Source organism: Salvelinus fontinalis, chromosome 4 (genome assembly GCF_029448725.1).
Source record: "Salvelinus fontinalis isolate EN_2023a chromosome 4, ASM2944872v1, whole genome shotgun sequence".
NCBI classification, from domain to species: Eukaryota; Metazoa; Chordata; class Actinopteri; order Salmoniformes; family Salmonidae; genus Salvelinus; species Salvelinus fontinalis.
In genome coordinates this window covers 56,412,308-56,424,894 of record NC_074668.1, presented here as the reverse complement: position 1 = coordinate 56,424,894, position 12,587 = coordinate 56,412,308, and the positions used below count along the sequence as shown (strand labels likewise).

The following is a 12,587-nucleotide window of genomic DNA, read 5'->3' as shown; positions in this document are numbered from 1 at the left end:
ACAGTGAATGTCAGAGAAAAAACCAAGCCATGAGGTCAAATGAATTGTCCGTAGAGCCCAGAGACAAGATTGTGTCGTGGCTCAGATCTGGGGAAGTGTACCAAAACATTTATGCAGCATTGAAGGTCCCTCCATCATTCTTAAATGGAAGAAGTTTGGAACCACAAAGATTCTTCCTAGAGCTGGCTGCCCCGCCAAACTGAGCATTCAGGGGAGAAGGTCCTTGGTCAGGGAGGTGACCAAGAACCCGATGGTCACTCTGACAGAGCTCCAGAGTTCTTCTGTGGAGATGGGAGAACCTTCCAAAAGGACAACCATCTCTCCAGCAATCTACCAATCAGGCTTTTATGGTGGAGTGGCCAGACGGATGTCACTCCTCAGTAAAAGGCACATGACAGCCCGCTTGAAGTTTGCCAAAAGGCACCTAAAAGACTCTCAGACCATGAGAAACAAGATTCTCTGTTCGGATGAACCCAAGATGAACTCTTTGGCCTGAATGCCAAGCGTCACATCTGGAGGAAACCTGGCATCTTCCCTACGGTGAAGCATGGTGGTTGCAGCATCATAATGTGGGGATGTTGTTCAGTGGCAGGGACTGGGAGACTAGTCAGAATTGACAGAAAGATGAACGGAGCAAAGTACAGAGAGATCCTTGATGAAAAACTGCTCCAGAGCACTCAGGACCTTACACTGGGGGAAGGTTCACCTTCCAACGGACAACAACCCTAAGCACACAGCCAAGATAACGCAGGAGTGGCTTCGGGACAAGTCTCGGAATGTCTTTGAGTAATCTGATGGAACATCTCTGGAGAGACTTGAAAATAGCTGTGCAGCGACGCTCCCCATCCAACTTGACAGAGTTTGAGAGGATCTGCAGAGAAGAATGGGAGAAACTCCTCAAATACAGGTGCCAAGCTTGTAACGTCATACCCAAGAAGACTAGAGGATGTTTTTTTATTAATGATTTATTTCACCTTTATTTAACCAGGTAGGCCAGTTGAGAACAAGTTATCATTTACAACTTTGACCTGGTCAAGATAAAGCAAAGCCGTGCGACACAAACAACACAGAGTTACACATGGGATAAACAAACGTACAGTCAATAACACCATAATCACTACCAAAGGTGTTTCAACAAAGTACCGAGTAAGGTGTCTGAAAACTTATGTAAATGTAATGTTACATTTCTGTATTTTTAATACATTTTCAAAAAAAGATATATAACTGTTTTTGCTTTGTATTTAACTGGACTGTGTGTGGATTGATAAGGGATTTTTTAAATACATTTTAGAATAAGGCTGTAATGTAGGAAAATGTGGAGTAAGTCAAGGGGTCTGCATACTTTCTGAATGCACTGTAAATATGCAGGAGCCGTGTATGTACTACATAGGTCAAGGTGAACAACTGATAGTGGCAAGTCACGGAATAGCCTATGATAACAGATAACTCAGCACCGAGCTGTAATTGCATCCAAACCTGACTACTAAGCTACTATTATCTGTATCCCAAGCTGAAGTAGGGCTTAAAAAAATGCTTCTAATTTTAAAAAATGTAGGCAAAGCCATCAAGGCCCTTTTTGCTCTTTAAAGATTCATAATAGATTTTTAACAGACAGAAGGGGATTTAATTTGACATGAGCCAGGACATTTCCTGGCCAACAGGCACAGGGGGAGAAAAAGGCGCCAAATGGAGACCGACAATCTTTCTCAGAATTGTTGTCAACGTCAACATCAGGGACAGGAAAGAGGCAAAACAAAAGGAACCAAAAATAAAACAACAATAGCCTGTAACGAGAACTGTATACAGTACATTGTATACCAAACATTTGGAACACCTTCCTAATATTGTGTTGCCCCCCCCCCCCCCCCCCCCCACACCTCCCTTTTGCCCTCAGAACAGCCACAATTTGTCCGGGAATGGACTCTACAAAGTGTTGAAAGTGTTCCATGCTGGCCCATGTTGCTGGCCCATGATGACTTCAATTCTTCCCACAGTTGTGTCAAGTTGGCTAGATGTCCTTTGGTTGGTGGACCATTCTTGATGCACAAGGAAAACTGTTGAGCTTGAAAAACCCAGCAGTGTTGCTATTCTTGTGTAACGGATGTGAAATGGCTAGCTAGTTAGCGGGTACGCGCTAGTAGCGTTTCAATCAGTTACGTCACTTGCTCTGAAACCTATTAGTAGTGTTGCCCCTTGCTCTGCAAGGGCCGTGGCTTTTGTGGAGCGATGGGTAACGATGCTTCGTGGGTGTCAGTTGTTGATGTGTGCAGAGGGTCCCTGGTTCGCGCCCATGTCGGGGCAAGGGGACGTACTAAAGTTATACTGTTACATTGATGCTGTTGACCTGGATCACTGGTTGCCATGGCTTTTGTGGAGCGATGGGTAACGATGCTTCGTGGGCGACCGTTGTTGATGTGTGCAGAGGGTCCCTGGTTCGCGCCCGTGTCGGGGCGAGGGGACGGTTTAAAGTTATACTGTTACACTTGCGCCTGACACTAACTACCATGCCCCGTTCAGAGGCACTTAAATATTTTGTCTTGCCCATTCACCCTCTTAATGGCACACAAACTCAATCCATGTCTCAATTGTCTCAAGGCTAAGAAATCCTTCTTTAACCCTTCTCATCGTCTTCATCTACACTGATTAAGGTTGATTAAACAAGTTTCATCATAAGGGATCATAGGTTTCACCTGGATTCACCTGGTCAGTCTATGTCATGGAATGAGCAGGTGTCATTAATGTGTTGTATACTCAGTGTATGTACACAAAACTAGCCTGTACGTACAGTTGAAGTCGGAAGTTTACATACACCTTAGCCAAATACATTTAAACTCAGTTTTTCACAATTTAATCCTCGTAAAAATTCCCTGTCTTAGGTCAGTTGGATCACCAATTTATTTTAAGAATGTGAAATGTCAGAATAATAGTAGAAAGAATGATTTATTTCAGCTTTTATTTCTTTCATCATCTTCCCAGTGGGTCAGAAGTTTACATACACGCAATGAGTATTTGGTAGCATTGCCTTTAAATTGTTTAACTTGGGTCAAATGTTTTGGGCAGCCTTCCACAAGCTTCCCACAATAAGTTGGGTGCATTTTGGCCCATTCCTCCTGACAGAGCTGGTGTAACTGAGTCAGGTTTGTAGGCCTCCTTGCTCGCACACGCTTTTTCAGTTCTGCCCACAACTTTTCTAGAGAATTGGGGTCAGGGCTTTGTGATGGCCACTCCAATACCTTGACATTGTTGTCCTTAAGCCATTTTGTCACAACTTTGGAAGTATGCTTGGGGTCATTGTCCATTTGGAAGATTTGTGACCAAGCTTTAACTTTCTGACTGATGTTTTGAGATGTTGCTTCAATATATCCACATAATTTTTACTCCTCATGTTGCCATCTATTTTGTGAAGTGCACCAGACCCTCCTGTGACAAAGCTCAACATGATGCTGCCACCCCCGTGCTTCACGGTTGGGGTGGTGTTCTTCGGTTTGCAAGCCTCCCCCTTTTTCCTCCCAACATGACGATGGTCATTATGGCCAAACAGTTCTATTTTTGTTTCATCAGACCAGAGGACATTTCTCCAAAAAGTACGATCGGCAGTTGCAAACAGTAGTCTGCCTTTTTCATGGCGGTTTTGGAGCAGTGACCTCTTCCTTGCTGAGCGGCCTTTCAGGGTATGTCGATATAGGACTCGTTTTACTGTGGATACAGATACCTTTGTACCTGTTTCCTCCAGCATCTTCACAAGGTCTTTTGCTATTGTTCTGGGACTTTTCGCACCAAAGTACATTCATCTCTAGGAGACAGAACGCGTCTCCTTCCTGAGCGGTATGACAGCTGCATGGTCCCATGGTGTTTATACTTGCGTACTATTGTTTGTACAGATGAACGTGGTACCTTCAGGCGTTTGGAAATTGCTCCCAAGGATGAACTAGACTTGTGGAGGTCTACAATTTTTTTCCTGAAGTCTTGGCTGATTTATTTTGATTTTCCCATGTGGTCAAGCAAAGAGGCACTGAGTTTGAAGGTAGGCCTTGAAATACATTCACAACAAAATTCCAATTGACTCAAATGATGTCAATTAACCTATCAGAAGCTTCTAAAGCCATGACATCATTTTCTGGAACGTTACAAGCTGTTTGAATGCACAGTCAACTTAGTGTATGTAAACTTCTGACCCACTGGAATTGTGATACAGTGAATTATAAGTGAAATAATCTGTCTGTAAACAATTGTTGGAAAATGTACTTGTGTCATGCACAAAGTAGATGTCCTACCCGACTTGCCAAAACTATAGTTTGTTAACAAGACATTTGTGGATTGGTTGAAAAACAAGTTTTAATTACTCCAACCTACGTGTATTTAAACGTCCGACTTCAACTGTAAATGGCTCTGCCTGTAACAAGAAAGGACAATTTAGGTATTTGGTATTTTATTAGGATCCCCATTAGCTGTTGCAAAAGCAGCAGCTATTCATACTGGGGTCCACACAAAACAGGAAACATTACATAATACAGAACATTAATAGACAAGAGCAGCTCAAGGACAGAACTACATCAATAAACAATAAACTTCAAAAAGGCATACATAGCCTACATATCAATACCGGTCATTTGGTTCGACATTTGAATTAGTGCAGTGGTCACATCACCAGGACTACCATGCGTTGATATCCCACAGAAGCTTATTGCGGGCTTGGGTTCTGTTATTGTCACTCGGGTGGTTGGATAGAGATGATTCAATCAATAACATGCAAACTCTCCTCTGTCAAACCATAGGAAGATGTTAAATCAACAAAGCGGCGATGCTTCAGGTGATAACGGTGCCATTGACCACTAATGTCATTGACCGCTGGACTCCATGTCTGACAGTTCATGGGCGATAACCTCATGGGCTATTTTAATGTGTGATCGTATTGCTTTTGATCTTGCTGATTATCCTGACAGGTTAAAGTGACTGGGTGTTTTGAATAAACACTATTTAAATAAAAAGTTGTATTATTACTATAATGATAATACCATTAATAATATAACCAGTATGTTGTCCTTTTTTTTCTAAACAGATTGCGTTGCTAAGGAAACTCTGCATTTGCTGCTCTGTTGCTAGGAAGGCAGTTGCAGCTCTCTATCTCTCCTCTCATCCCTCACCATGCCTGTTTAATGTGTCTCATATCTCATACACTGTCTGGGTGGATTTTACAATTTTTTTACCCCTCATTTTCAATTGTAGAGTACACACACACACACGCACGCACGCGCGCACGCACGCAAGGCTCACACACACACACACACACACACACACACACACACACACACACACACACACACACACACACACACACACACACACACACACACACACACACACACACACGCACAGAGAGAGAGAGCTTCTTGGGGGCCATGGTGTGAAGGAAGGATAAAATTAGGGAAATTGTGAGATGTACTGCCAATTGAAAGTTCAATAGGTGCCTTTTATTCCCCCCCCATCATAGCTCTTATGGCAGATAAACGTTAGCAAATGTGTATGCCACACTAGTCACACTGTCTATGTGCATATATATATATATATATATACAGTACAGTTAAAAAGTTTGGGATCACTTAGAAATGTCCTTGTTTTTGAAAGAAAAGCACAGTTTTTGTCCATTAAAATAACATCAAATTATGTGGATATTTTGAAGCAACATCTCAAGACATCAGTCAGGAGGTTAAAGCTTGGTCGCAAATGGATCTTCCAAATGGACAATGACCCCAAGCATACTTCCAAAGTTGTGGCAAAATGACGTAAGGACAATAAAGTCACGGTATTGGAATGGTCATCACAAATCCCTGACCTCAATCCAATAGAAAATTTGTTGGCAGAGCTGAAAAAGCGTGTGCGAGCAAGGAGGCCTACAAATCTGACTCAGTTACACCAGCTCTGTCAGGAGGAATTGGCCAAAATTTACCCAACTTATTGTGGGAAGCTTGTGGAAGGCTATCTGAACCGTTTAACCCAAGTTAAACAATTTAAAGGCAATGCTACCAAATACTAATTGAGTGTATGTAAACTTCTGACTAACTGGGAATGTGGTGAAATAAATAAAAGCTGAAATAAATTATTCTCTCTACTATTATTCTCACATTTCACATTCTTAATATAAAGTGGTGATCCTAACTGACCTAAAACAGGGAATTTTTACTAGGATTAAACGTCAGGAATTTAAATGTAAATATATTAGTTTAAATGTATTTGGCTAAGGTGTATGTAAACTTCCGTCTTCAACTGTATGTATATATATATATGACAGTGTGACTTGTGTGGCATACTAATTTGCTCAAGTTTATCTTGTAGAACTAAGAACAGATTTAGCCCTTGGTTCACTCCAGACTTTACTTGCACTTGACCAGCACAAAAACATCCTGTGGTGTACTGCATTAGCATCGAATAGCCCACGCGATATGCAACTTTTCAGGGAAGTTAGGAACCAATATACACAGTCAGTTGGGAAAGCAAAGGCTAGCTTTTTCAAACAGAAATTTGCATCCTGTAGCACAAATTCCAAAAAGTTGTGGGACACTGTGAAGTCCATGGAGAATAAGAGCACCTCCTCCCAGCTGCCCCCATTATTGAGAATTTTAATAAGCATTTTTCTACGGCTGGCCATGCTTTCCACCTGGCTGCCCCTACCCCGGCCAACAGCTCTGCACCCCCCTCAGCAACTCCCCCCCCCCCTGCTTCTCCTTCACCCAAATCCAGATAGATGATGTTCTGAAAGAGCTGCAAAATCTGGACCCCTACAAATCAGCTGGGCTAGACAATATGGACCCTCTCTTTCTAAAATGATCCGCCGCAATTGTTGCAACCCCTATTACTTGCCTGTTCAACCTCTCTTTCGTATCGTCTGAGAACCCTAAAGATTGGAAAGCTGCCGCGGTCATCCCCCTCTTCAATGGGGAGACACTCTAGACCCAAACTGTTATAGACCTATATCCATCCTGCCCTGCATTTCTAAATTCTTCGAAAGCCAACTTAACAAACAGATCACCAACCATTTCGAATCCCACCGTACCTTCTCTGCTATGCATTCTGGTTTCCGAGCTGGTCATGGGTGCACCTCAGCCACGCTCAAGGTCCTAAACGATATCATAACCGCCATCGATAAAAGACAGTACTGTGCAGCCATCTTCATCGACCTGGCCAAGGCTTTCGACTCTGTCAATCACCGCATTCTTATCGGCAGACTCAACCGCATTGGTTTCTGAAATGACGGCCTCACCTGGTTCACCAACTACTTCTCAGATAGAGATCAGCGTGTCAAATCGGAGGGCCTGTTGTCCGGACCGATCGCTATATACCCTCGTAAAACTGACTATCCTACCGATCCTTGACTTCGGCGATGTCATTTACAAAATAGCCTCCAACACTCTACTTAGCAAATTAGATGTGGTCTATCACAGTGCCATCCATTTTATCACCAAAGCCCCATATACTACCCACCACTGTGATTGTATGCTCTTGTTGGCTGGCCCTCGCTTCATATTCGTTGCCAAACCCACTGGCTCCAGGTCATCTATAAGTCTTTGCTAGGTAAAGCCCCACCTTATCTCAGCTCACTGGTCACCATAGCAACACCCACCCGTAACACGTGCTACAGCTGGTATATTTTACTGGTCATCCCCAAAGCCAATTCCTCCTTTGGCCGCCTTTCCTTTCAGTTCTCTGCTGCCAATGACTGGAACGAATTGCAAAAATCACTGAAGCTGGAGACTTATATCTCCCTCACTAAATTTAAGCATCAGCTGTCAGAGCAGCTTACCAATCACTGCACCTGTACACAGCCCATCTATAAATAGCCCACCCAACTACCTCATCCGCATATTGTTATTTATTTTTCTCTTGCACCCCACTATCTCTACTTGCACATCATCATCTGCACATCTATCACTCCAGTGTTGATGCTAAATTGTAATTATTTCGCCACTATGGCCTATTTATTGCCTTACCTCCCTAATATTACTACATTTGCACCCACCTTATATAGATTTTTCTATTGTGTTATTGAATGAACGTTTGTTTATCCCATGTGTAACACTGTGTTGTTGTTCTTGTCGCACTGCTTTGCTTTATCTTGGCCAGGTCACAGTTGTAAATGAGAACTTGTTCTCAACTGGCCTACCTGGTTAAATAAAGGTGAAATAAAAAAATTAAAAAATAATACATCTGCCATAAGAGCTGGGATTAGGGGGGAATGAAAAGCACATATTGAATTTTCATTTGGCACTAGACACTTATCTCACAATCTCCCTCATGCTATCCTTATATATAGTATTTAGATAGACTGAACGGTTCCAGCAGCAGATGTGGCAGGTAAAGGGTATATAGCAGTACTGCTGGTAGCCTGGTAGCCCTACTGTGGTGGTGATGGGGCTGTATTGCTTGGACCACGTCATTGCTGCTGGTAGATTTTGTTTCTTTCTGGAAGTTATAGAGTCTGAGAATTGAATAGCCTGATTGTATGTGGCTGTGACTGACGTGGTGGCATTCTGGTTTTTGAGTATGAGTGCACAGGTTGGAGTTATCACCTTTGTTCCCAATCTCATTTGGAGTCAGGCTGAGGAAAGAGGATCCAACAAAAATCTATTTTGTAAAAACTATGTCAATGCCACATCCGTTATTTTAAACCACATCATTCAAAATGAAAGAAACATAATTACCTGAATACCTTTATCTCCCTGTCTGTTTCGCTCATCACGTTTCTTGGGCGCATCTATCGCCTTGGATTACATAATGAAAAATGTCATGCAAGCGCATGCGGGCTGCGTCCCTCTCTGTGTCATCCACCGCCACCCCACGCCACTGAGTGAGAGGACACCCACCTCTCGACTCCAGTGAAAGGGTCAACACGCACGCATGGCCTTCTGTCGTCGTGCCCGCGCACTGCCATGCTGGTCACTCTCTCTTTTCTCTCATCCGTTACGCGCACTCCTCGCCTAGGACTATTTTAACTGCCTTCCACCCTCCGTTCCGTTTCTCTCCCCCTCCTCCGCGCCAAGCCACGCTTTCATCATCATTTATTTAGTCGGTAATGCTGCTTCTATCCGACGTAACGCTTCGACTTAGTCGCCAGCTCTGGCCTCCGCGTGTCGCTCTCCCGAGTGGTTTTCGGCGGCAGAGGATAGGAGAGGAGCGGCGGCGGCTTTTCTGGAGATGCGGGCGCCGGACTGCCACTGCCAGCGTTGTCGCGCACTTCATTTGAGCTAAAAGGGGCCGAGGCAAGGAGCCCCTCCATCGGGGGCTGCCCAGAGTAGCTTACCGGGATGAACCTGCACTCGGTGCGGGCGGCTGTGGCCATGATGCGGATGATGGGCTGTAATAACGGGCGCTTTGCGCGGCATTTTCTCCACAGCGACTGCGTGGTCGACGAGAAGACAGTGGTCTTGACCAAGAAGGAGAATGAAGGCTTCGGCTTCGTTCTGCGAGGGGCCAAAGGTAAGAGGCTACCCTGGTGTCTCCCACCTTCTCCTTATCCCTTTCTCATGGTCACTGTATATGTATGCACTGCACATTAAACAAGATAATAACAGCCTATGTATTTGATCTATGTCTCTATATGATAAAACGTTAATGAGATTAAAATGGTTTTGCCCACCTGATGTAACCACAGGAACCCCTCCACTCTGTATGGCGGTCACCTATAGCCTACTGTATAATGTAAACAACTGTCTGTCTGTCTGTCTGTCTGTCTGTCTGTCTGTCTGTCTGTCTGTCTGTCTGTCAACATCAATGTCTAGCCAGCCAGGCACCACACACACACACACACACACACACACACACACACACACACACACACACACACACACACACACACACACACACACACACACACACACACACACACACACACACAAAGACTAACAGCACTTCTGTCCACCTCTCTAGAACAGAGCCCTTCATGTTCCGAAATGGACCTGGGGCTTTCCCATCTTCATAAATACATGTTTTAAATATAGAGACCTGTTCCGAACAACTAGACCCGTTCCTTATAGATCTGGTCAGATCCAGACCCGGACAGATCCGGGGGAGAGAAGCAGCAGAAAAGTCCATTTTAAACTCCTTTTTTAACAAGTATTTTGCCTCACCCGCAATAACATCTGCTAAACCTGTATGTGACCAATAAAATGTGATTTGATTTCAAGCGCAAGGAAGAGGGGGTAGAGAGAGGTGACGCTCTAGCAGGTGCCGTTCTGTGTGTGTAGGCTACTTTGAGTGTGAGTGAGTGACACGGGAACAGGGAGGAGGGAGGGAGAGACTGCAACCAACTAAGCCGACGCGCTGTAGTAAACTAATAGCTGCCATAGCTAAGTTATTTATCATCCAATATGATTCTGAGTAGCTGTCTTGACTCCATTAAACCGGGTGAATGTAGTTAAGCTTGCCAGCTAGCTAGGCTAATTGAGGCTGCGAGCACTTTCTCATTTTACACAGTTACAAACAACAACAACAACAACAACAACTCCATTCAGAATATAAAGTAGTAGCCTAACTTTTAATTCCATCACTTTAATTGCATCTTCCATTGATTAATATCTCATAATTTATGGCCCACATGGAGGCTCTATGACTGTAGCCTATTGCCGCGTTGATGACTTATGATTGGCCGACAATTGCCACATGCGCCACTCTGGTGAAAATCAAAGAGCAGAAGGAAGAATTATACAAAATTCCTCTCTCTACTGCAGCAGTCACATTCAGATCTATATGGGTCCATCCTGACAAGTCTGTCAAAATTACACATACCCTGAGACCCGTGACAATCGTATCAGATCCTACCAGACCCTTGACATTATTTAGAATTCTGGATCTCGGGTGTTCGGCTACAGGTGGATCTGTGAAGACCTCTAATCTAGAGCACATACTTGCAAATGCACATACACACACACACACACATCAATATCAGCCTGCGTTGAGGACATGTTGTCAGGACATTAGTGCGATTGTCCACACATCATTTGATGTTCCACCCCTCATGTGATGCTGTCTAAAAATAGCCCGCCGAGCGGCTATTTTGGTTTCTATGACGATTACAGCCATGTCATAATCCACACTGTCAAATGCTGCGAGGTGGCATATTCTCATTGGTCTGCACTGTCGAGAGGTGCATTTTCTTTTTTAGAGACATGGATAGAGGAAGAAAGTGACAGAGGGAGGAAGAGAGAGAGAGGAGAGTAATTTAGCATAAAAAAACAACAAGCCAAATGTACTAGTGTTGTTCTGACACTGCCATCACCCAAGGGAACTGAGCCAGCCCTCTTTATCCTCTGGCACACACACACACACTGATGCTCACACACACACATACACACAACGGAAACACACAAAATCACACAAAAACAGACACACAATGCACCCACTCTCACATCAAATCACAAATGAATGCTTGCGCTTACACGCTCCCACGCACACACACACAGTGCCTAGCATCTCTCGTACAGTAAGAGGGTGATTTATCAGAAATGTCACTTGTCACCATTGGTTTCTGGCTGCCACGAGGACATCGTGTGAATATCACTGGCCAGTGGAAGGTGGAAGAGAGGATAGGAGAAGAGATGGGAGAGGGGAAAGAGAGAGAGGGTGACAGGGGGAAAGGGTGATGATAAGGAGATAGGGAGAGAAAATAGACAGGATTATAGGAGATGGGAGAAAGAGATCTTACTGCCCCTACCACCGGGGCAAACCTTGTGTCTAGACACACACACACACACACACACACACACACACACACACACACACACACACACACACACACACACACACACACACACACACACACACACACACACACACACACACACACACACACACACACACTGCCATGCATAGACATTAGGACAGCAGTAATCTAATCTGGCTGTGTTGATGACAGCACAGTGTCTGCAGCCTTCCACCTTATTGAATTGGCAATGACCTTTGTGGGTTTATTGGTGATGAATGGATTCTCTCTGCTTGTCTCTGGTGAACACTCAGATGTTTGTTTGTATGTTTGTCTGCCGACCACAAAGCCAATGCTAAACCCCATTTTTTTTCTTCCCATCCATCCTAAAAATGTCATGTAAATAAAGCTGTGTGTGTGTGTGTGTGTGTGTGTGTTGTGTGTGTGTGTGTGTACAGATCTGGAATGGGGCTAGATCTCCATAGGCTCAGGGTTGAGGAGGGGAGTGGTGTCCAGGATAAGGTGACCCACTTACCTTCTCTCTCTCGCTTTCTCTCCCATAGCGGACACGCCCATCGAGGAGTTTACTCCCACCCCTGCCTTCCCAGCTCTCCAATACCTGGAGTCGGTGGACGAGGGAGGAGTGGCCTGGCAGGCGGGGCTTAGGACCGGGGACTTCCTCATCGAGGTAGGTGTGTGTGTGCGCGTGCATGCATGTGTGTTCATGTATGCGCTTTTATGTGAGAGGGGGTGCATTTTGTGTCTGTGTGATTTTGTGTGTGTGTGTATCATACTACTCTTCACTTCCTGTCCCAAACAGAGTTCTTTCTTCCTGCTGCTAGAAGCAATGAGATTAGTTGTAGAGATACTTTTTGGGATGATTGAGAGCTGATTG

General features: G+C 44.3%; 1 protein-coding gene across 1 annotated transcript in view; it reads left to right on the top strand.

Moving 5' to 3' along the window:
• Positions 1-12,587, top strand: part of LOC129854024 (SH3 and multiple ankyrin repeat domains protein 2-like) — a 271,897-nt gene that overhangs the window by 174,465 nt on the left and 84,845 nt on the right. The window contains exons 15-16 of the mRNA XM_055920631.1: positions 9,389-9,471; positions 12,256-12,380. Coding sequence (XP_055776606.1) covers positions 9,389-9,471; positions 12,256-12,380 — 208 coding nt within the window. The remainder of the gene's footprint in view (positions 1-9,388; positions 9,472-12,255; positions 12,381-12,587) is intronic.